The sequence below is a fragment of the Hemicordylus capensis genome, chromosome 3 (assembly GCF_027244095.1).
Source record: "Hemicordylus capensis ecotype Gifberg chromosome 3, rHemCap1.1.pri, whole genome shotgun sequence".
In the NCBI taxonomy this organism is placed as follows: Eukaryota; Metazoa; Chordata; class Lepidosauria; order Squamata; family Cordylidae; genus Hemicordylus; species Hemicordylus capensis.
Genome location: NC_069659.1, coordinates 133,687,141 through 133,711,180, shown reverse-complemented (window position 1 = coordinate 133,711,180; position 24,040 = coordinate 133,687,141). Strand labels below are relative to the sequence as shown.

Here is a 24,040-nt window from a genome sequence, read left to right as displayed (position 1 = left end):
GCTCAGTATTGTCTACACAGACTGGCAGTGGCTTCTCCAAGGTTGCAGGCAGGAATCTCTCTCAGCCCTATCTTGGAGAAGCCAGGGAGGGAACTTGAAACCTTCTGCTCTTCCCAGAGCAGCTCCATCCCCTAAGGGCAATATCTTACAGTGTTCACACTTCTAGTTTTCCATTCATATGCAACCAGGGCAGACTCTGCTTAGCTAAGGGGACAAGTCATGCTTGCTACCACAAGACCAGCTCTCCTCTCCCTGACCAGCTCTCCTCTCCCTCCTCATTCTCCTCATTATTCCCTTGCTCTAGGACACAGCCCTAGTGAGTCTGGGGTCACAGATTAGGTTCTGGGCAGTAATTAATAATTGCTCCATAGCTGGGGCATTATTCTGCAGCAATATTTAACATAATAATCAGATCCTGCCCAAAGTAGAATAGAATGCTATCCCACTTCTTTTCAGGTGGATGTAACTGAATCTGACCTGAACATGTACAGTATAATGCTGCCTTATATATAATAAAACCATTGGTCCATCTGGGTCAGCATTGCCTACACTGACTGGCAGCTGCTCTCCAAGGTTTCAGAAGATCTTTACTAGCCCTACCTGGAGATGCCAGGGATTGAACCTGGAACCTCCTGCATACAAAGCATGTGTCCTATCACTAAGCTATTATCTCTTGTCTTGATTGTATTTATTTCACATCTTTCTTCTATGCTGGAATTTGGTGATGCACATGAATGTCTTAGGTGGTCTCCCATCCAGGCACTGAACAGACCCAAACCTGCTTAGCTTCAGTAAGGTAGCTACAACATGTGCAGTCAGACCTGGGCCCAGACCCTGGGCTTCATTTATTCTCCCACTTCAAGCACTGGTCCTGAACTCACATACGACTATGCCTTGGCTGCTTCAGGTGATATAACTTCCAGGTACACATACTAAAACTATAACATATGAGGGAAACAAGAACATTTTTGAAAGACACATAGAAGACCTGCACATACCAAAATACTAGGGATTGACTGGGATCCCCTGCTTATATGCACGTATCTTAAAAATCATACATTTGCCTCTCATAATGTGTGAAGCAACCTTAACAGGCATCCCTGAGCACATCTTTACTTTGAGAAGTGTAAAAGAACTGCAAATAAGGCAAATTCATATTGTGGCTTTATAGCAAAGGCTCTGCCAAAACTTGAGCTGGTTAAACGGTGTTTCCTAAACAATCAAGTCTAAATAATGTATCATATTGATAACTGATGAATGTTGAGGCCATAGCTAACACAGAAGACTAGCTGTGGTAACTGAGAAGTCTGTTAAATAATTTGTAAAATGAACTGTATGGATATTTTAAAATTGTTTGCCTGAGGGTGTTTCCTCCTCCTGTTCATCCGTGCTAAGAAACAAATATTTGCATTCTACTATTTTTGTGTGTTGTACACTTGCATCAAGAGCAAAACAGATAAAAAGGAATGTATATTTATTGTGAGGAAAAAACCCAAAACTCAGTTGTCTGAAAAAGGCCCTTATAATGACAGGACAACTCTGATAATCAGGTCATTCACATGACCACAAGGGGCTGGGGTAGGCTCCTGCCTTCCCCCCAGCCCAGCCCCTTGGGGTCATGTGGCTCCTGCCTTCTGCCAGGCAACCATCTGCTCATTAGGGCTCTGCTGCCAGCACACCCACATGAGCAGCATGGTGGCAAGCCCAACAGTGATTGGGAGCAGGGGGGAGCAAGCCAGGGCTGCCACACATCCACAATGCACTCAGCAGCATGGTGCACTGGGGAAGCTCCACACTGACTGGCTGCTCCTCCCCCCCTCCATAACAACATGGTGGTGTTATAACAAGCATGGTGGTGGCACACATGACTAGTGGGTGAGGTAGGAAAGAGTTTGTTCTCCCTCTACCTCGCTTTTAACCTGAGTAGATTATCTAGGCTACCCAGGGATGGAACTTGTGGCTTGGGAGAGCTCCCACTGCCACAGACGACCAGAACTTGGGTAGAAGAGGGTTAACCCAGGTTGCTCTGGTCATAAGAACAGCTGTACAAACTATGTTCCACGGAACTGCTTCCCAAGTTTTGCCATTAAAAGTCTTGATCTGAGCTAGTTTAGACCTGCATTTACTATTACAATAGAAGTGATACATGGCAGTGCTTTCTTGTCTTGATATCACAAGAATAAGAAGCAATCTGGACTGATTTCATATTAGCGTGAAGGCTGCCATGTGTATGTCCCATGCTTAGTAGTATTTGCAACGCTTGTGTTGGGGGGAAATGCTTTGGAAGAGCTGCATAGTTTCAGAATTATGTAGAATAGGCTTGTGGACAGGAGAAGTGGTAGTTTTATTTTGTTACCATTGTGCTTCTGAAGAAAGCCAATGACTTTTTCAAGCACGGTAGTTTTGTCCATTTTACGAGTGTTTCCTGGAAGCATTGAGCTGAGTTCCTTGATAAGAATGTTGAACTGGTCACGCCTCTTCTTTTCAGACTTGTTACGTGAAGCCCTATGAACATGAGAAAAATAGATGCAAAGATACATTCATTTAAATTTCTTTTTTTAGTTATTGTAGGGTGCTATTAAGAAAAATAATTCTTCACCTCATATGCACAAGACTGAAAACTAGAATGTGAGAAAAATTCAGAAGTGATTATTTTGCCCTCACATCCCCTATAATTTCTTTCCTCTGAAATCTTGAAAAGCATAGTATGTGGACGAGACTCAAGCTAGGACATAACAGATCAGAATTTACAATGAGATGAGTTTGCTTTTTCTCCAGCAAACTATGGCTGCTATCCAGAGGTACAGATTTTATTTTATTTTACAATCATATTTGAGTTTCCCATACAATTACCATTTTTCAAAAGGAATTCATCTTTAAAATTCTTCTTCAAAAGAAGTTCCATGTTCAGTTTAAGAAAAAGTTCTCTGAGCTTTAAAAGCAGTTTGGGATGTTTTAAACAAGAACCACTCAAAGGAAAACTGAACCCAGGGCATGTGTTCCTTGAGTTTCCCTTTCAATGGCTCATGTACTCAAGCACAACACTGCTTTTTAAACCCGAGAAAGTTCAATGAGATCCACAGAAGCAGCCAGGCAAAGGAAATTCTCAAAAAAATCAAATGTGTGTGCCAACTTCTGGAGCTTCAATGATAAGTGAGATAACTTCCTTTAAAAAGCTCATTTTGTAAGTGCAATTTTTGCTGGTGTGTATGTGTATTATGATATATACAAAAATCATTTTCACAAAGAGAAAACTGCAAGTGTGAGCTTCTTAGTTCTTTGGCCAGGGTTCATTCATATCCCTGAGTTCTCTCTGCCAAAACAGAAAAGCGGGATACAGAAAGCAGTCAATGGGCCTTGGGATTACTCCGTTTCCACATTTTTCATTTGTCTTTTTGGCTGAACTAAAAGGCAGCAAAGGACCGAGAAAACACATCTTGGTTGCTTGGTCCTGACTCCTGCTATTTTTTCACTTGTGAGGTTATGGGTACAAATTTCTAGACTGATTCTGCTCATGTTAAAGGACAACTGCAGCCTGTACTTTTAAAAATTCTCTCCCACAGCCTTCTGCAGAACACAATAATGCATGTAGAAAGCACATGAAATACTTTTTTTAATTAGCTGTTTTCTCCATGAAATTGTGGTTCCAAGTTCCTTGTATTTATCAAGTTCCTTGTATTTTCACTTGTGACTTTGATTGCTTTATGGCATTTAGTGAAGGCAGCAAGAAAGAACATGCACTTCCATTTGACACAGTGAATACTTTATTTGAATATTATTATGATGATTAAAAATATTCCTATACTGCCCCAAACTTGCATCTCTGTTGTAAGATACACCCTTATATGTTGATAGCTGGTGTTTATGTCACTGAAAGCTATTGGAAAATAGTTTATCCAAAGAAGAAAAATGCAAAAATCACTACAAATAAACAAGCAAAGGAAAACTGACCTCACCTTACGCGGTGATCTCACCTCTCAAAAAGAAGGGAAGGGAGAAATCCCAAAGGGATTAGCAGTTTATTTGATATTGCTGGTGCAGGATATAATTCCCAGAAAGACATTAGAAATACATTTGTCTTTGAAGAAGAGTATTATTGCTCAAAACGTATCAAGCCATATTGCAAAAACTGATTATCAATTCATTCAGCACCTTTGGAATTTCTCTCCCCCTCCTCCACTTTTGACTTCTTGTTGCTGCCTCTTCCTCCCCACCTTTTCTCTTCTCCAGTCTCACCTCTCACCATGGGGAGTTGCTTGTGCTCTTGAAGTGGGTACACTACATTAATCTCCCCACAAGGTAATAGTGAGGCCTCAGTTTGGATTTTAATGATATGCGTTATACAGGAACATCCTGAATTAAGTCCTATTACTAACGTCGCAAACTACTGGTAGATTCTAAAGTAATGCTCTTGTTCACTTTTGTATTCTGAACAAGTACTTCTGCATTTGGTATAAGGTCTAGAAAAATTATTAGTGCCAAATACGATGAGTATTTACAGCAGCAGCAGCAGTACTCAGGTGAGTGGCAAATTGCCACTATTGCTTTCATATGAGATAGCAGGCTTCTATATCTGGATAATGCATGGATTAGAAAAAAGGCAGTTGAGCTAAGCAGCTGGGTAACGCGACCTATATTAGGAAAGCTGGAGGGAATGAAGAATGAAGGAAAAGAGATAAGAGTGCATCAAATAGCAATGCCCAGACTTGAAATTATTTCATTAGGAAAAAAACATGGTGCAGGAACTAACCCAGATGCAATCTAAGATTCCCTATAAGCCAATTAATATGGTAGATTCAGAAAAATGATAAAGTGTCCAGGAAGGGGGAAGAACAACTAGCAAACAGCTGCTGTGAAACTCCAGATGTCGGTCAGATCTGACAATTATAGTCTTTCATTGCAACCTTTTCTACTTTCTCAGTCACCCCAGACGAGATGATAGCAATCTTCTTTGTGCAGCTTTATCAGTAATGTTGTATCAACATATAATACTGGATGCTCTTGCCAGTTTCAAGAATAAAATAAAATATGCAATGTTTCTTTGATATAAAGAGTTTGCCCTGTTGTCTATAGAAAAATGTATACAAACATATTCGAGGGATGTGCATGGAACCAGTTCAAAGGCCCTTTATGGACCTCCAAACTGGTTTGAAAGTCTGGTGGATCCACCGGTTCAAAGGTGGTGGGATATCTTTAGGGACGGAGGAGGGTGTTCTTAACCCTCCCGTCACATTTCCCCTGTGGCGCTATCTTTGAAAATGGTCTGGAAGGGTGGCAGTGTACCTCCTTGCTGCCCTGGTGCCTCCTTGGACTGGAAGTGACTGGAAGTGCTGGTCACGTCCGGTCCGAGTCACTTCCGGTCCGGTCACTTCCGGTCCGAGGAGGCTCCAGAGTGGCAAGGAGGTACACTGCTGCCCTGCTGGACCGTTTTCAAAGACAGCGCTGGCGGACGAAATGTGGTGGGAGGAGTAAGAGCACCCTCCCCCATCCTTAAATATACCCCCCATCTTTTAACTAGCAGGCGTCAGTTCCGTGCACACACCACTATCTCATTCTGTTGGTGAAAAAGAATGCAACCCTCTAATTTCTCCTTACATTGTTACATTCTGATATTAAGTGTGTCATAAGAATAGTACATACAACATCTCCACGGGCATATATATAGTTTTATAACGAATATAAAACTATATAAAACTATATCGTTTTCCTTGCACATCCCATACCTTTGGGGTTCATGGCAGTACAGATCTCTGGACCACGTGACAATGCGTCCTGGCCTCCAGATATCCCACAATACACTGCACAAGTGTGGTGAATTGTGGGGTACTCCCATGAGTCAGGTGCTCTAGGCACAAGACTGTGTGTGTGCTCGGGCTGCAAGCAGCTAGAGCACACACATGACCCCGGTGCCAGGGTTAAAGGCTTCCTCATGCCTTAAACCTGGCTAAGAGCTGGGGTAAAAAGTAAGGTGAGAGGGCAGCGCTGGGATTTGCACAGATCCAGGCACTGCACATAAGCAGCCTAACCCAGGCTGGGCTACCCCAGCCTGGATTAGGCTGCTTGTGAGAGTAGGCTTAAATGTTTTGTTCTTCTTTAAAGAGATGCCACATTGAGGTACAGGAGATGTACAATGCTTTGGAAGATGTGCAATGGTTTAGGGCTACAGTAGTCCCTGTCTACCACCTTAAGTGGCACAGTGGGGAAATGTTTGACTAACAAGCAGAAGGTTGCTGGTTCAAATCCCTGCTGGTACTATATCAGGCAGCAATGATATGGGAAGATGCTGAAAGACATCATCTCATACTGCACGGGAGGTGGCAATGGTAAACCCCTCCTGTATTCTACGAAAGAAAACCAGAGGACTCTGTGGGCACCAGGAGTCAAAATTGACTTGATGGCACACTTTACCTTTACTTTTAGTCTCTGTCTGCCTCTGTTGTATATCCTAGGACTAGTAACTCAGTTCTAAACAGGGTTTCCATACCTTTAACAACTTTTGCTTGGTAGCTGTAACTTCTACATCACTACAGCCTTTACCTGTGAGAAGAGGTGAATCGGAGAAGTCCATAGCCCAATTCAGACATTATGCTGTGTAGTGTAGAGACGTCTGTACACTCATATATGTGTTGGTGTGAATGACTATACTGCATTCATTTTAAAAGTGAACCTGAATGCAGGCCCTTCAAATACATGGTACAAATAGGAAGTGTACTTCTAAACCTGCATTCAACATAACATGTGAATGATCTGTACCTGGGTACACTTTTGTACTAGTGCTGAACACAACATGTGAAAGGTCCTCATGAGGAGCTGCAAAAGTATTTAAACTCAGCTGTTTGCAGTTGAGTTCTCGGTGCTAGTAAGAGGAAGTAAGGAAAAGATTTTCCAGCCATCATTCCTTGTAGCAGGCTTTAGGGTAGCTGGAGAAGGTGAACTGTATGGGCAAGTTGGTTGTTTAAAAAACAAAATCACACCTACCCAGCAATAAAAAAATTAGTGGTTTGACTGATAGGAAAATGCAATTTCCTCATAGCCGATATGTTAGTTGGAGGCAAGATGTCTGGATCCACCCAGCACCTGTTCTTGATGGGATAAGTCTGCAGTCTGGGTGTGCGTTTGGGTTTAGTCTGGTACTCTAGGATTCTCAGATGGCAACTGTAGCCCAAGGGCCTTTTAACAGCTTCATCTAAACTGTCAGCTTCACCCTTTCCTGAAGGACAGGGACTTGGCCACTGTCAGTATTTACAAAGGAAAACTCCAAGAAGATTGTCTACTACAATGCACTTTGAGTGGGAATGCCCTTGAAGACTGTTTAGTACAAAATGTAGCAGTCTACTGGGCACAACAGATAGGTGTGAGTGACACAAATTCTCATACAATTGAACTGGCTTCTTCTAGTTTTCCAGGCACAATTCAAAGTGTTAGTTATCAGCTTATAGCCTAATTTGCCCATGACCACTGGGTTTTGGAGAACGTTGTTGTTCAAGTGAAAGCTTCTCCCTTCTACTTGTTAAGACCAGTAAGTGAGGCTTGGCTTCATCTTCCATCTACCCAGGATAATAATTTCACAGGGATGTGATCTACAGCTTCTTCATTGTGGTACCTATACTCTAGAACTTTGGCCTGTTTGAGGTCTTTTTAAAAGTCCTCAGAAATAGGTCTTTTTAAAAGACCTCAAACAGGTCTTTTCTGTCTGTCTTTTAAAAACAGGTATTTCCTCTTTAGGCAGGATTTTGGAATGCAAGATGTTTGTTTTTATACTCTGTTTCTGCCTGGTGGTACGATGCGTTGTTGTCCTGGTTTCATGTGTTGTTCTACATTAGGGACAGTTTCCCCAAAAGACAGTTGAATTATTTTATAAACAGACAACCAATGTTGATGTTCCATCTACTCTATATTGTTCTGTTCTGCATGTATTGAACAAATAGCAACCTTTTCATCTAGCCTACAATAAGCTATGTGTATCTTCTAGGAATTTACAATTTTCTCATAACAGAATGTGATCTAATACTCATTTTATCTTCAAGGTCTCTCTGTTTGCTTTTTTAATTGTTTCAAGCCCTCTAGAATATGTATTTCATGGGAAGTGTGTGTGTGCGCGTGTGTGTGTGTTCGTTCAGATGTTATGCTCTGATTAGCAAACCAACTCCTGTATTTGGCACAATGACTTTATTCAGACTTTATTCTGTTCTGATACCCCTTTCTTTTTAAAGAATGCCACAGAACAGTACTTTGAGATTTGATTGTTTTTCAAGTTGGGCCAGGATTTGTTTTCTTCTACTTCTTTTGATTAGTTGAAAGAAGAAAACAGATTTAGTAAGCATAAAATTAGATTTTAAACAAACCTGACTTTTATGAATATGAAAGGAAAAGAGACGGAGAGAAAAAAGGTGCTCACCTCTTTGCTCTGTCTTTTTCATCTTCATCCATTAGATTGTCCAAGCAGCTTTTTCTGTTGAAAGAATTCAAGATAGCTGTAAGACATTTATTAGATTTCTGTAATGGTTAGATTTAAAATGGAGTCATTGTCGCATTACTCAACTCATTATGACACCAGAATGTAGTCTAAATCAGTGGCCAGCATCCAGACTAGCCCTGTGCTAGTGCAGCAGTGCTGAATTCCACTCTAAGGCTGCACTATTGAACAAGTGTTTGACTATCTTCCCTTCCCTCTGAAGCTCACTGTGCATCATGAAAATATGTCCCCAAGGGCCACAGAAATATGTCTTTGAGGGTCACACAACTCTCAGGGATTTTTATTGATGCTCTGTGGGCTTCAGAAGGGAAGAAGATGATTGAAAATCACCCCTTTCCTCACTTGTGTAACAGCACAGCACTGCTGTGGAACTCAGCACTGCTGCACTAGCAGAGTGCTAATCTGGATGTTGGCCACTGCCTCTATGAATCACAACCAGAGACTGTTTGCGTGTTTTGGACAGGTTATAGCTACATTTGGATTGCAATCCTGCCCACTTTGAGCAGGGTATGGAGGGGCTCTTCATAGGTACCTTGAAGCATCTAGGAGCTGGCTTCTCTCTTTGGTTCCCAACACAAAGGCTACTTGTAACAGAGCAGGAGCGACATCAAAAGTAGTCAGCGGCACACTCAATACAGGGGCACCATGGAAGGGGACTAGAGGATTATACAGAGGGGGAAGGATAGCAGTTTGAGCCTCGAAAAACTCCCCCAACCATATATCTCCTCTTTTCACTGCAGTTTCTGCTTCACTGCTGCAAGTTTCATATTTTGTCATCATAACATCTCTAAGTAAAGAAAATACATTTGAGTCTCTCCAAGTACAATACACTTGGAAAATGCAGAAATATGAAATTAGTACTCTTTATTCTTAGTGAGCATACAATACTTAGTTATAAAACTCAGTAGTATCAATTAAACACATGCAGAAGAAGCATATGTAGAAAACATAAGTGGATCATCATTAGGTATGTTATCCAGGAAAGCACAAACAGTACCACACCATTTTGATTGGCACTGATTCACGTCTCTTCCCAAGATGACAAGCAGTGCTCTTACCCATATTTTGCAATGGGAAATCTACTGGAGTTGTGTGAAGGTTATTTATTTGTTGAATGGTCATATTTATTTAATAGTACCATCAATGTTTTCCTTTTAAGATTATTCATACAGTGATAAAACTAGTATGATAATTGGTAACAATACAGTAAATATCACAAATACAGATTCCTCAGGGAAGTGAACAAGTCCAAACTGTAAAGACCATGAGGGACCAAAGTACAACCTTTATTTTATTATTATGGCCAATCGTGAATATGTTTAATCAGAAGAAAGTCCCTGAGTTCAATTTTTTTTATGAAGAACAATCTTACTTTCTGAAAAAGAAACAGATAATCAAAGTATAGGCTAACCAAGCATTTTCTTAACTGCCCCCCCACCCATTTTTGTTTGACCGGAGTTAAACTTTTGGCATTTCACAAATAGTCAAAAGCAGTCAAAACAGTCAAAAAACAACAAAATGTTTCCTAGCTCCACCCACTTCCATGTTCTTGGGTGGGTGGCCTGGAAATTATCATGTAGTCCAGAACTGGTAATTAAATAACAAGATCAAACTGAGGCAACCTACCCCCTTTCACGCCTCTTTTTCTCTTCTTCTTGAAAGGCAAACTATCATCATGCTCCATCCTTTCTCCTACAACTTTTAAAAATAGGTCTATGCAGAGGGCTCTTGAATAGACCATCAGTTAAAAGACTTGCAAAAAAAAAATTAGGCAAAATTATATATAATACAACATATCAATAGGTGGCATGCCTAACACAATAAAATGTCCTCATAGATTTAAAATATTTCTTTACTGCCATTCCTTCAAAGAAAGCCAGCAGTCTATTTGGGCATTGCATTTTATCCTCAAAGTCCTTCTCTTAAAACCAACATTAAGTCTGTGAAATTGAACAGAGATTCAGATCAATCGGGTTTTAATTTTGTTTGTTTGTTTGTTCTTGTTTTGCCAATACCTTTGGAAACTCCTTGAAATTACGTTGCATTTCAAATACCTATGAATAGCTACTTGTTAGTAATACTTCTGTGAAGCATTTCAGAACAAACACTTGGCAAAATGGGCCACTTCAGCTGCCTGAGTTAAATCTTGTCCTGATCACACTTCTTTACCAAAAGAAAAGAACAAACAATTTAAACAAACATTCATCAATGAAGGCTGCCATCTGCACAACTCAGCACACTCTTTGGTGAGCCTGTTCCCTCCCAGCAATGCTAAACAGGATTAGCCTTCTGAACGCAAAACAAGAAAAGTAGGTCATTTCAGCAACACTGTTCCATGTGATGAATTGATGATGCGATTGTAATGGTCTGTTCACAGTCAACTCTCCTTCTCAGCTGATTGCAGCAACTAAGCAATGAAGGACGTATGAAGCTTGTCATATGAGTTGTTATAAGGCATGCATCCCTCAGCTTGCGATAGAAATGATGTTTTAATATAGATAGATACAATCAAGCATGCTTTTAACACAATTGCTGAAAAAACAATGTTTGGTGAAGACTCAGAAATTACAGGAGGACTTCAAGTATTCAGGAGATGGGGCACTTGATGGGGTTTGTGATTATTTAGCAAAGCACCAAGGAAGCTACCATTCCAGTTACAGAGTGCAGAGTTTAGTTGTTGCAGCTATTTAAGGAACATGCATGGAGATCACCGTAAAGTCTAAACTAAATTGATTTATTGGTGAAGTACATTTGGAAAGACCTATCAGCTACAGGTAGGGATTAGGTAGGGTAGGGAATAGGTAGAGAGAAAAATAGATTTTTCCATCTTCTCTCTAGGAGGAAAGGAAGAGGACTGACTCACCACAGGAAGTACCTGAAGAATCAAGGCATGGGTCATAGAGCAGAGGCAAGCAGAGATAAGGAGACCCTAACTAGCTACCTCTACTCCCAATGCCCCTTGTGGTCATTAGGATAGTTGGTGGGTTGCTGGGTAACCACGATTTTTAAAGTGTGCCACTTCAATATCAGCTGGAGTGCTTTTTGGAAGGAACTTGTAATCTACTGAGTATTTTTATCTGTAACTAAAAGCTGAGAAAGCCTCAGACGGAAACTGCCTGTAGTATTTTGAATAAAGTTTATTTTTCTTTTTGTCCTTTGCAAATTTTAACCAGCCTCTGAGTGGATTTTTAACTCAGGAAAGCAGGGCTGGAAATGTGTTTACTATGGTGCAAACACGCCTCAATTTGATCGTTCAGCTACCAAGGTTTCTCACCATGTGTAAGCTTGCATGTAGAAGATTTTTGTACTTCTCCAACAGTAAGAGAAGGACAGTCTCCATGGAATTCCACCCAAGTCCAGGTATGTGTGAGCAGTAGTGCACTGGAGGGGTGGGGTATAAATATTTTAAATAAATAAATAATAAATAAGTACAGGCAAGTTTAAAGGAATAGCCTTTGTGGGTGAAAGCATAGAGAGGGGATGATTCAGCAGTTTTCTTCCCCTCACATGGGCTGGCTCTAAGACTAAGGCTGGGTTAAATCAGCTACAAACACTAATAATAACACCTCTCTCCTATAAAAAACTATTGTTTATTTGTATTTAGATGCGGAGCCTAAGGTACTCATTTTGCACAGCTGCATTAACTGAGCTTGCAAACTTAAACAAGAGAATCTGGATTATTAGCTTCTATTACTGCTAACTTGGCAAAGAGGCACCTTTTACCGTGGTGATTCTCTTTATTTAGCAGGGGGAGAGTAACTGGCCCTGTCCATCCCCAGCACAGTACTTCCAGTGACTGTTGCTGGTGTGTATCTTATGTTTCTTTTAGATTGTGAGCCCTTTGGGGACAGGGATCCATCTTATTTATTTATTATTTCTCTATGTAAACCGCCGTGAGCCATTTTTGGAAGGGCGGTATAGAAATCGAATTTATTATTATTATTATCATTATCATTATCATTATCATTATCATTATCATCATCATTATTATAAAGATTCAGTCTCTAATATATTGACAAAGCCTTCATATGCATCTTTCAGGGTGAAAACAGCCACAATGGGGGTGTGCACGGAACCGGGTTGGTTTGAATTTAGACTGACTTCGAACCCGGCCCGGCCATACTGGGTCTGGTATGGTTCAGCCACTGAACCAGGGTGAACTGGTTGGCAGGCCAGTTCGGAGGAATATACTGTACCAGATATATATCCGGCAAGGGTTCCCTTTTACAAGTAAAGGTGCATACTAAGATCATACTAGTAAGATACTAAGGAGAAGGGGTACTTAGTATCTTCTCTTTGAAGGCGGCAGGGATGGCAGCAGCAGAGACATAGGTGGTGGACAGCAGCGGCGGGGGCTCCTCCGTGTTGGCCTCCTGAGGAACAACCAGGGTTGGCTGCAGCGTGGTTCGATCCTCCACACATGCAGCCCAGGCTTCAGGAGGCCAGGAGGGAGTTTGGAGGAGCCCCCACCGCCACCTTGGCTGCCACCAATGTCTCTGCCACTACCGTCCCCACTGCCTAAGAGAAGATACTAAGTACCCTTTCTCTCTTCCCCACCACCTTAGTAAAGGGAATGCCCCTTTACTATCCCCCGAACCAGTTTGGACTGATACTTTTATAAGTGGGACCAGACCAGTTAGAACTTGGTCTGGCACCCCCCACCCCCTCGGTTTGGGGAGCCTGTCTGGTTTGAACTCAGACTGGCTAAATTGGTTCTCACATCCCTAAGCCACAACATAATTACAGCAGTGTTGTATTCTATCCAGTATCTTTTCTATTTTGTTGTTTAGAAGTTTGTCCCAATAGGGATCCTGTAGAGAGTGTGGGGGGTGGAGTCAAAAAGGAAGAAGGAGGAGGTGGAGAAAACGGAGTTGTTTCTGAATAAACTCTTAGTTAAATCTATATACGATTATTTTGTGTTTGTGAGGGAAGTAACTATAAAATGTTTGGTGATGAAATGTTGCACCAGCTAAGTGTGTGAGCCTGCAAAGCTTGTGAATGTTCCTGCAACTTCATTTCATTGCATTACTGAGCCTACATTCCTGAATGGCTTTCTACTCTTGTTGCTGCTGATTGTTTCTCGAGTTTTCTGACCTGCACAATCCCAGAAGGTACTTTTTCCTTATCAGTCTTGGACTCTGTTGTTCACTGGATGCCCACTGCAGCATGGCTCAGGTTCCAGCATCACCTATTTTTCTTTTCCACCCCAGGAGAACCTGCTCTTCCCTGGAAACAATGGCGGTCCTATTTCTGCAGTAACCCCCTCACTATACAGACCCTCTGATTTTACTCCAGCAAAGCACAAAGCCATACTGCTTCACTCCCTGGGCCCTGAAGGCTAAAGAATATATAATCATTTGTCCTTTCCTGCCAACTTGGAAGAGAATGCCAATTTTTATGAAGCCTGGGCTGATCATTTCAACCCTACTCTGAATGTGATAGCTTAAAGTTACAAGTTCTATTCTAGATTCCAACTGCCTGGGCGCTTTCCAGATTACATTCTGTTCAGCAGTAAAATACTTCGGCTTGGCAGGATTGTTTTGAAAATGTAAATAGCTTGTGGAAGCCTCTACAATGGGAAAATACAGCTATTTATTTGTGATGCACATGCAAAATTGTAGGACTAAAACGGAAGGATAAAATTCGAAAGAAGGCATAGGAAATGTGAATGGCACCTTGCCGACAGCACAGGGACTGTGATGTGGAAACACAGGCAGTACAGAAGTATACTTAATGGACAGTAGTGGCACTGTTATAAGCGAGTAATCTGGAAAGCGCCAGTCTATCAATCAGTATGTCACAGCATTGCATGCCTTAACTGTAACCTGTACGTTTGCCAACTTTACTGATGAGCTGATCAGGGATTAGATCTTTATGAAAACAAACTGCTCCAAACTATATGAAAAACTGCTATTGGAGTGGAAACTTACGTTGGATAAAGTTAGAGATGGTTCAGAGGGGGAAAATGCTCTTCAATGTGCCAAATTGCCCTCTTTGGTACTCCCAAACCCACCTCCTGAAATCTAGACTGTTCAGTCTAAATCCTTCCAAACTCAGTCTTCTCATATGGCACTGCCCTAGAAAGTGGCAGCACCAGAAAGGAGGAGCTACCACTGCTACTGATGTGGAGACTCTGCCCATAAAGACAATTTTGCTCACTGTCCTGTACAGAAGGTCACTTGCAACAAGTGCAAAAAAAGGGGGAAACTTTGCAAGTCTGCAGTCCACTCCATTACTGATTCTCCATATGATGAGGCAGCTAAACCACTTCCTGGCAATATTTTAAGTGTGACAGAGTAAGAGCTTGCTTCTCCACAATTTCAAATTAAACTTAATGGACATGAAGTGTGGATGCTGGCTGAATCTGGTTCTTTGTACACTATCATTTCCCATATGGTTTAAAGAAAAATTCTCACTATATCAGATCTGTGCCTGCAGTCTTCAGACATCCATACATGGGCATATGGAGGTTCCCCTATTGCCATAAATAGATACTTCGCTACTCTCCTGGAATACAAAGAATGTACTGAAAAAGGTATCACAAAAAGGAGTCTCATTATTAGGCTTTAAACATCTAACACTATGGATAGTGTTAGACTCTAACAGCACAGAATCCATATTACAGATGTTGGAGCATCCATATACTGATATGATTGCTGATTTCTCAGATGTTTTTGATGATACTCCTGGCACTGCCATACATTCCAAATGATGTGATCTGAATATGGTCCGATCACTCCCTGATCTGTATGCAGATTACCACTGCTTCATACCTCTGCAGGAGCAGTGGACTCATTTTGATGGTCCACCCCAAGTGCCTGATAGTTTTCAGAGGGCTCTTGGGGATGTTCCCAGCAATCTGGTGGGCACCTCTCCAGCGCAGCTTGTTGAGATCTGGAACATCGAGGCGACAAGGGCTCTGGATGAGATTGCCCCTAAACGGTCTCTCAAGATTTGTGGATCCCAGCTTTCTTGGTTTACTCAGGAGCTTAGGGAGATGAAACACCTTAAGAGACACCTGGAGCGCCACTGGAGGAAAATTAATGTCGAAGCCAACCAAGCATGGTTACTCTCTTATCTTCGGGAGTATTCTGTGGCGATAAGAGTGGCGAAGTCTTCTCACTTGTCCACTCTTATTGCATCAACTGACTCTCGTTAGGGATGTGCGAACTGGTTTGGGGGTTCAGCTGTTCAGTTCAGGGGTTTGGGTCAAACAGAACCCCCAGCTTTCTTCTGGACTGGAAACGAACCCCTGCAGCAGTCCGCAAATTTTTTTTTAATTAAAAATTTTAAAGTTACCTCTAGCCCCTTCGGGGGGATTTCTAAAGGTTGTGGGGGGTCCGCAAAGGTTTCCCTCCCCCGCCAGCCTCTTAAGTCACCGCAATGGCCTGTAAAATGGTGGGTTTTGGCCCATTCGGGCCTCTGTAATTGCACGTGGTGGCCAGATTGCCTGCCACCGCGCATGCACAAATGGCCTCTACGAGGCTTGGCATGGCTCAGGGCCTTACAGAGGTCATTTGCACATGCGCAGCAGCCCTGCGTGGGTTGGGTATTGGGGGCACTGTTTTGCAGTGGTTCTGTTCCTTCCTTAGTGGGAGCTTTTTGATGTTGTTGATGACAACTCCCAGAATCCCCAGTGGCAATAGCCCTTGCTTGGGGATTATGGGAGTTGTAGTCAATATCTGGGAATCCCTGTTAGAGGGAACACTGGTGGGGATCCTGTAAAGAGTGTGTGTGTGTTTGTGGGGGTGGGGGTGGAATCAGAAAGAAAAAGGGAGGTAAAGGAGAAGGCTAAGATGTAGTTGTTTCTGATTAAACTCTTACGTTAAATCTATATGATTACTTTTGGGTTTGTAAGGAAAGTGGCTATAAAACAAGCAGTGGGATCATTTTAAGAGCATCCACTGCATTCAATCCAAATGTACAGTTCTCTTTGCCAAACACAAAGCAGCAGAATCTGGGATGGTGCTGGTTGCCTGATGGCCATGATATCACCATAACATTGCCTCCCAGTTCCTGGAGCAGTTTGCATTCCTCCTTCTCTTTCCCACCTCACAAATAATTGGTTAAATATATATGCACTGCTTTAAAAAATAAAAAAGAGCAGGGAGTTAGACAGGGGATGGGATGTATAACTGGATATGGTGTAGGAGAAGGAGGGTGTTGGATGGACTGTTAATTCTAATATTCAGATGGTTAAAAAAAACATGTTTAGCATCTGACTAATGCAGTGAGGAAGCTGCATCTTTGCAGTGGGTGGGTGGGGATTTTCAGCTATCTTATTTGATAAATAATTTGATAAATATCTTATTTGATAAATAAATTTGATAAATAAATACATGACCCTCAGGGATATATTTTTGGAAGGCACAGGACACTTCCAGAAGCAGAGAAGATCACCGAAAATCACTCCCTGTCCTACACATGGGCACAGGGGGAATGGGGAAGCTCTCTGCAGCACAGACATGTCTTCTGGTGCATTCATTCTGTCTTAGTCAGGATGTCAGCCTTCATCTTTCATACAATCATATGAAAAAGGGGGGAACCACAAAATTGTCAACAACATAAGCAATTAAATGGATGAGCAGCCCACCTGTAGCATGTGCAGGGATGGGGGGTTGGGAAGCAACATTAACTGCTGTAACATAATTTGGTTTGCCAGTATGCATTCAAATTATAAAATCAGGAGCAAGCTGGGCTCATACTGCAGTAGAGGACCTGCTGTGAGCTCTTACTCTTTATATATTACATCTGTCTTCATCCTAACTTATCCCTGTTTAATCTCCATGCTTGGGCACTACACTTTTTCTGCACTATTTGTTCCTTCAAGAAAGACAGTGGTCTGTGAGTAACTCAAAACAATCAGCAAGAGGGCTTGGCTGAAGCACTATGGAATCTTATAAAGTTAAACTTAATGTGCAGCAAATGCATTTTGTACAAATCTGTGGCATAAATATTCCAAAAAATGATTTCAGGCACTTTTGTAACATATGGCATGATTACAGATGGAAACTGATTCTTAGAATCCACTAATATTTATGAATAAAAACACAAAAAGCCACAGTTGGGTAGTTTGTTTCAGGTAGCTCCAAAATATAACCATACATGAGAAGTTGCCAGGGATTGCGCATTTATATTCACTTCTGTTGCTGGGTTAATACATTATAATGTAGCACCTTTTAAGTACGAAGGGCACCCTTCTTAAAATAGCTGCTTGAAGCTGAGACCAAATGACGTGAGATGAATAACTCCTGCAATTCCTGTAGATTTTTGTACAGTTCTCTGAATCATCAGTAGTGATTACTTGTAGACAGAAGATATTAAGATGGACAGTTGGGGCTAGTTTTGCAATCCATGTGTTTGATTAGAGTTAACCAACACAACATGAATATACAGTGCTTCAACAGAAAAAAGCTAATTCATTGGATTATGAGAAGAGAACAAAGATATAGGCAATTGACTTTAATAACAGTACACAGTGAAAGAGGCAGACTACTATTACAATAATAGGTCATCTTCTAGTTCCTCAGATTCTGACTGGACCTGCTGATCCCTACATTGGCACAAGGAATTTTCCACTTAGGCTTTTTTAGGGCCATACTAAACTTGATTGTAATCACATTGCTTGCTTCCCCCCACTGTAAATAGCATGCACAGAGGGCCCGATCAAGATTAGAACAATTGTGGGGGAAGTAGGTTTTTCAAACTCTACGTTCCCACCTCAGTCTTGATACAGATTGGCTTTCCCACACATGCTATGTTCCTGGAAAAACTCTATTGGCTCCATCCATGCAATTTACAGAAGAAAAAGCAAGGATGTGATTAAATATACATCTAGTTTTATTATTCGTTATTTTGTTTTTTATTTAAATTAGTTTTACCCTTAGGCAGCAACAGTCTGACCCTTGGTGATCTAAGACATAAGCAAGTTCTACTCAGGCTCTACCAGCCTGCCTCTGGGGAACTCCAGCAATACTAGAACCCTTTGAGGTTTGTTAGAAGATTTAGAAAAATGTCACTGCCTCTCTAGACTCACAACTTCCCGAGGTTGATTGATTGATTGATTGCTAAATTTATATACCGCCTTTCATTAAAACAATCCCTAGGCGGTTTACAGCAAAATTTAAAAACAAGATTGTAAAAAAGACACAATTAAAATATTAAGCTAAAAATATAAAACAAATAGAGCATAAAAGCAATACAGAGTACAAAGAGCAGCAGCAGAGACAATCAAATAAAAGCTTGGGTAAAAAGCCACGATTTATCATGCTTTCTAACTGGTTGGCCAGTTTACCTGACTATTCCACTATGTGACTACACAACACAAATCTTGGGAGAAAATTACAGTAAAGTTATGAGAATGCAGAAAATAATTACTAAAAACATCGCAGAAAGCTGCAACTGTACAGGAAAATGAAGTTATAACATAATTTAGGCTATACTGGATGTCTGAACAAAAGGTATAATGATTAGATTCCAGCGTGTCACACCGTTTAGATGCTGAGGGGGTCAACCCCCCCCACCACACACAATGTTATGATGAGATTCTCGACACATCTATTTGTATCCATGTCCTGACCTTCTGTGGTGAATATAAGTGATCTTTTCAGTCAAGTTCAGACATAATACCGTAGGAGAGCCTGGCTTCCCACTACCTAAACAAGCTTCTGTGAGCCACACTCCCTTCTCCATCTCTTTTGCACCTGAGAGAAGGTAAGGCAAAACTTTTACTCTTGCTTTGAAGTAAAACACAGTTGTGTGTTACTACACACTTGGGGAAGCATGTTTCACTTCAAGCAGTAGCAGCTGGTGCGGGGCGACGGCCAGGTGAGTGGTGGAGCTGATCCCATACCACAGGGGAGTGCTGGGCAGCGTGCTGCAGCTCAGAGTGCAGGTAAGCACCTTTTGGTTTATGCTTAGGTACCTCTCACCGCTGCCCTGGCAGTGCCCGCACCAGCCGCTATTAGGAAACAAACCAAGATCAAACCAGGATTTTAAATCTGGGTTGTTGCCTAACTGTGGTCTGAAGCAACCCACAGTTCCCCAAGTTCACATACTGTATGACACAGAACTATGGTTTATTCCAAAGTGAAGGAAAATCTTTTCCTTTCCTTCTCTTGCATGCAGAAAAGGAGAAAAGGACATGAGCCTGTGGCTCACAAAGGCTCAATCATAGCAGAAATCCATAGTATCCCATTGCATCTGAACCAGACCATTGTCTCTCCCTTGTATATTCTTGCTGACAAATTGGTTAATGTAGTAACCTAATGTAGTTATTGTAAAGTCATATTTCAGCCTTATGAATTCCTGGTCTCATTATGCTTTGGTGAAGATAAGGAAATGTATGGGGAGCCTGATAGGTAGTTCTTGCCTTTATTTAAGCACACAGTGCTTATCTGTGGATCTCTGCATAAATTTAACCTGAAATTATATCAAACAGACAATTTTATGGTAATAACTGGGAAAGTGTGGACATTTTAACTTTTTTTAAAAAAGAAAAATCTCACAATTGCATTCATAAATGCAGAGAGTCAGTGATCAAATGTGGTCCAGAGCATAAATAGAGATAGGCAAGCAGAATAAGGCAAAGAGAAACAGTAATATGCATACTGGGATTAATACGTGGCTCTTAATCTCTAAAGTAGATGCAGGAATCTAATTAAGAGCTTTCTCACAGGAAAGTGATAAGCTTTGTTATTCCAGTTGTTCAACTGCCTAATATGAATATTATGCTGTTGATGCAATTAGGCTGGTTCCATATTTATTCCTTATTTATTTATTATTTCTCTGTGTAAACCGCCCTGAGCCATTTTTGGAAGGGCAGTATAGAAATCGAATTATTAATTATTATTATTATTATTAATATAATCCGTTATTGCAGATCCAGCATGGAAAGATATATAATGTATAGCAGGACAAACTATTATTTCAAGCAAGACTGATGTGGTACAAGACAGCCCTTTGCCACCCTGCTTGTAAGACAGTTGTAGACACAAACACTGACCATACTTATCTGCAGTAAAGGCTGTGCAGGTCAGTTAGGCCTAGGACTGCATTCAGTGGGCCACTGAACTGTGAATTTGCACTCCAGCAATCACAGCATTAGGCCCATAGTGAAGGACACTATCAACTGCAGCAAGACATATTATCTGCAGAACTACATAAAGCATAATATTCTATCTGAAGAATTTTCTCCTTTTGTAGCTCCAGAGCCTGTTTGCACACCTCACTTACCAAAATGTCTAAATCCAAACATGTGACATGTGACTCTAAAGGTATACTTCTTGTGTTTCTGGAGTTCTAGGAACTTAGGAAACCCACTCCCCCATTCTGTGTGAGAGCCCTGGGGTGAAGTAACTTCCAGGGGGCTGCAGGTTCAAGAAAAGCAAGGAGTTGCTGGAACGTTTCTCTCTGAGTTGTGAGTTTTATGTTCCCAGCACCTTTCCCCTGTCCATTACATGTCAAATTGCTCCACCCCACCTGGCGGGGGGGGGGGGGGCGGGCACATATATCACATACATAATAGCAGAAGAGGAAGAAAATGCTGGAGAGCATGGTATTGCTTACGACTTTGGTGCTCACCAAGTGACAACTGTGTCTTGCCCTAGGTGAGCAGCAAGTTGCTCCTTACAACATTACCAGGGAGTTATTTGCACATGGCTTCATGCTGCAGGGTAAATGTTGAGTGAAGCCACTTTGAAGTACACTTGCGGCATTGAGCCCCTCCCCTCTGCTCTCAGGTTTTGTTTTAGTCTAGTTCACACCTCACACCTCAGTATTTTCCTTCTAGCCAATCAGGGGTGGGGAAGAGTACCGAAGAACTACATCTGCATTTGTACAGAGAGTATCCCTCTTATCATGCTAATGATTCTACCTCAGTGCCTCTCTCTATTTACTCTGGCATTTTCAGAAAAAGTAGCTTAAAACCAGCATTTTAAGAATCCAGAAATACCTTGAGATAAGCTAGAATTCACAAGACAAAGCCTGACTTGTGTGTGGAGTGGGTCCAACGATCTCGAAGTGACCTTGGGGTAAGTTTGGCCGGTGTGTGAAATCTCTCCCGAAGGAGATTTGGGGTAGAAGCACTGTGTGTAAAGCCTCCTGAAAAGTGAGCAGGTAATAAAACAGGGCTTGACAAATTCCAGGCACTAAGAAGCCATTGAACTAGAAATTTAGTTGTGGTGCCTAGACTAGGATATTCAGAAGTAGAATTATTTAATAAAATTGTTATTTGTTCCAGGCAGTCCTGTTTCTGTCCTGTTACTTGTGAAGGGGATGAACAGAAGCCCATTTAGTCTCACCCTTCACAATCTCCATTACTGAGTCTGGTGATTTTGTCGTGTGTCCATTGTCTGGTTCCCACCTCTTTGGGCTGGCTCCTAGATCCAAATAATATGTGTCAAAGCCTCTGATAAAATCATACTGCCATTAGTTAATGTCTGCTTTCTATTTTGTGTCACGGAACGTTAGCCCTTGCCAGCTAAATATTAATTCTTCACAAGGCCTCTACTGCAGAATGGAGAAAAAGAGAGCATGGCTGATGATGCACTAGCGCACTGGCTGGTTCTAATAATGGCACTAGGAGAGCCCAGTGTGGAACAGTAGGCTCTGACCCTTATTTGCAACCACTTCTCAGTTACTCATCAGGTTTCATCTGAAGCATGGGGCCCATTCTGGCTGGGTGCTGCACTTAAAGGAGGTGGATTTGGGATGGGTTGAAAAGAGGACACAAGGATGGTCTGAAAAATAAACCTAATGAGGAAAGGTTGAAGGAACTAGATGTCTCTAGACTAGAGGAAAGAGGGTGGACATGGCAGCTAATACCCAAAAGGCTGTCTCATGGAAAAGGACAAAGACTTGTTCTCTTCCCTGCTGAGGGCAGTACTATGCACTTAAACTACCAAAGGGTAGATTTCAGTTCAACATACAGTAGGGACAGTTTGACAATGAAACCAGTTACAGTGGTGGGTAACTCTCACTTGTTAGAGGTCTTCAAGCAGAAGCTAACAGCCATCTGTTGGGGATGCTCCAGCTCTAGATTTCCAGCACTAGCTGACTGGCAAGACCCCTTCCAACCCCATGATTGCGTGATTAATGCTTTTCGGCACTGAATTCAGGCGTATTTGTCTACACTTAGAAAATGTGCAATATTTTTTTGAACACGCTAACCAGTAGTACTGCCCTAAATATTTTTCCACAGCTGCCAAACTGTCAAATAAAATGTCAGTCCCATGCAACACTACACAATTAGTTGTTCTGTATCCCTCTGCTGTAAAACTGGCATTAAAAAAAAATCTGTGCATTAAAGTAGGCATAATCAAAGTTACCACCGTGACATATATCATCTTCTAGATGCCATGTTAAGCAATGCAATTTTTCACACTACAGTAAATTTGCATTGGCCCAAAGTCACTGGGAGTGAGAATGCGCAGTGACCTGCTTTAGAGAAATCACATTATCTGCCAGGATCAAGTGGGTCAATGAGACTCTTAAGTACAGTATGTTTATTCCTTTATCCTTCTGTAAACTGCAATAGGGAATTGTAACAGCAAGTCTATCAGACTTGCAATGCTTTCCCTTTCTTAAATTGTTCTCACTTAGCTTAAGGAAATATTTGCGGTACAGGTGTAACTCTTACCGGGAAAATTCACAAAACTGAAAACTGTGTAGGTCATGTGTCCTACCCAGGGCAGCCCTGGATTAACCATAAGGCAAAACAAGCACGTGCTTAGGGCATCAAAGGAAGGGGGGCACCACAGAGTTTCTCACAGAGTAGTGAAATAATTCAAGACAAAGAATTATTTCAGTAGCAGACAGTAAAAAGGGTTAACTTTTCTTCCAGCCCTATTGGTTCTCTTGGAGTCATGTGCTCCTCCCCGGCTTGGAATTTGTTTCTAATGTAACTGCAGAGCTGAGGAAGCTGGCTGTTGGGCTCCCTCCAAGAAGGAAAGTAAGAAGAAATTTTGTAAAAACAATCCCTTTGCTGTTTGTTTTGTTTGTGTGTGATTTGTTTGTTCCCTTTGTTCAAGCTACCATGTTGCTCACTCTCTCCCCCTACCCCCATGAACCATGTGTGTGTTGTACATGTGAGAGAAGTCCCATCGTGTGTGTGTGTGTGAGAGAGAGAGAGAGAGAGTGTGTGTGTGAGAGAGAGAGAATTCTTAAGCTTAAAAAAACATACAACAAACATTTTCAAAGCATGCCAAAACTATTCTAGTGCAAACTTGTAAGAAAAACCCTCCCCATCCCGGCAGTATACCCTGTTGTGAGGAAATTAGTTAGTGCAAAAGTATTAAAAGTTTTGAAAAGAATGGTGGGGGGGAGGGAAATGCTCTGACAAAATAGATCTGTATTTGTTTCTGTTCTGTTATAGCTCTAATCTGGTCTCTGTGTATGTTGCTTTCTCCCCACCCCCCGCCCTTATTAAACATATTTATATAATGCTTTTTTAGCAACAGAGTTCTCACAATGGCTTAAACAGCAAAATATGAGAAAATGGTTGTCTTAACATGACATTATTATTTTATTTTGCTTTGTTCTTGTAGCATGCTCCCCCACCAAAAG

General features: G+C 41.5%; 1 protein-coding gene across 9 annotated transcripts in view; it reads right to left on the bottom strand.

Moving 5' to 3' along the window:
* The window catches only part of NPAS2 (neuronal PAS domain protein 2), a 127,310-nt gene that overhangs the window by 67,753 nt on the left and 35,517 nt on the right, over nucleotides 1-24,040 (bottom strand). For 6 of the 9 annotated variants that reach the window (XM_053311573.1, XM_053311574.1, XM_053311575.1 and 3 more), the window contains 2 exons: nucleotides 8,399-8,452; nucleotides 2,357-2,505 (listed from right to left, as the gene is read on the bottom strand). In XM_053311573.1, coding sequence (XP_053167548.1) covers nucleotides 2,357-2,505; nucleotides 8,399-8,452 — 203 coding nt within the window. Of the gene's footprint in view, nucleotides 1-2,356; nucleotides 2,506-8,398; nucleotides 8,453-10,102; nucleotides 10,329-24,040 lie in introns of those variants that run through there. The other 3 variants (XM_053311580.1, XM_053311581.1, XM_053311579.1) reach the window with 2 other exon arrangements.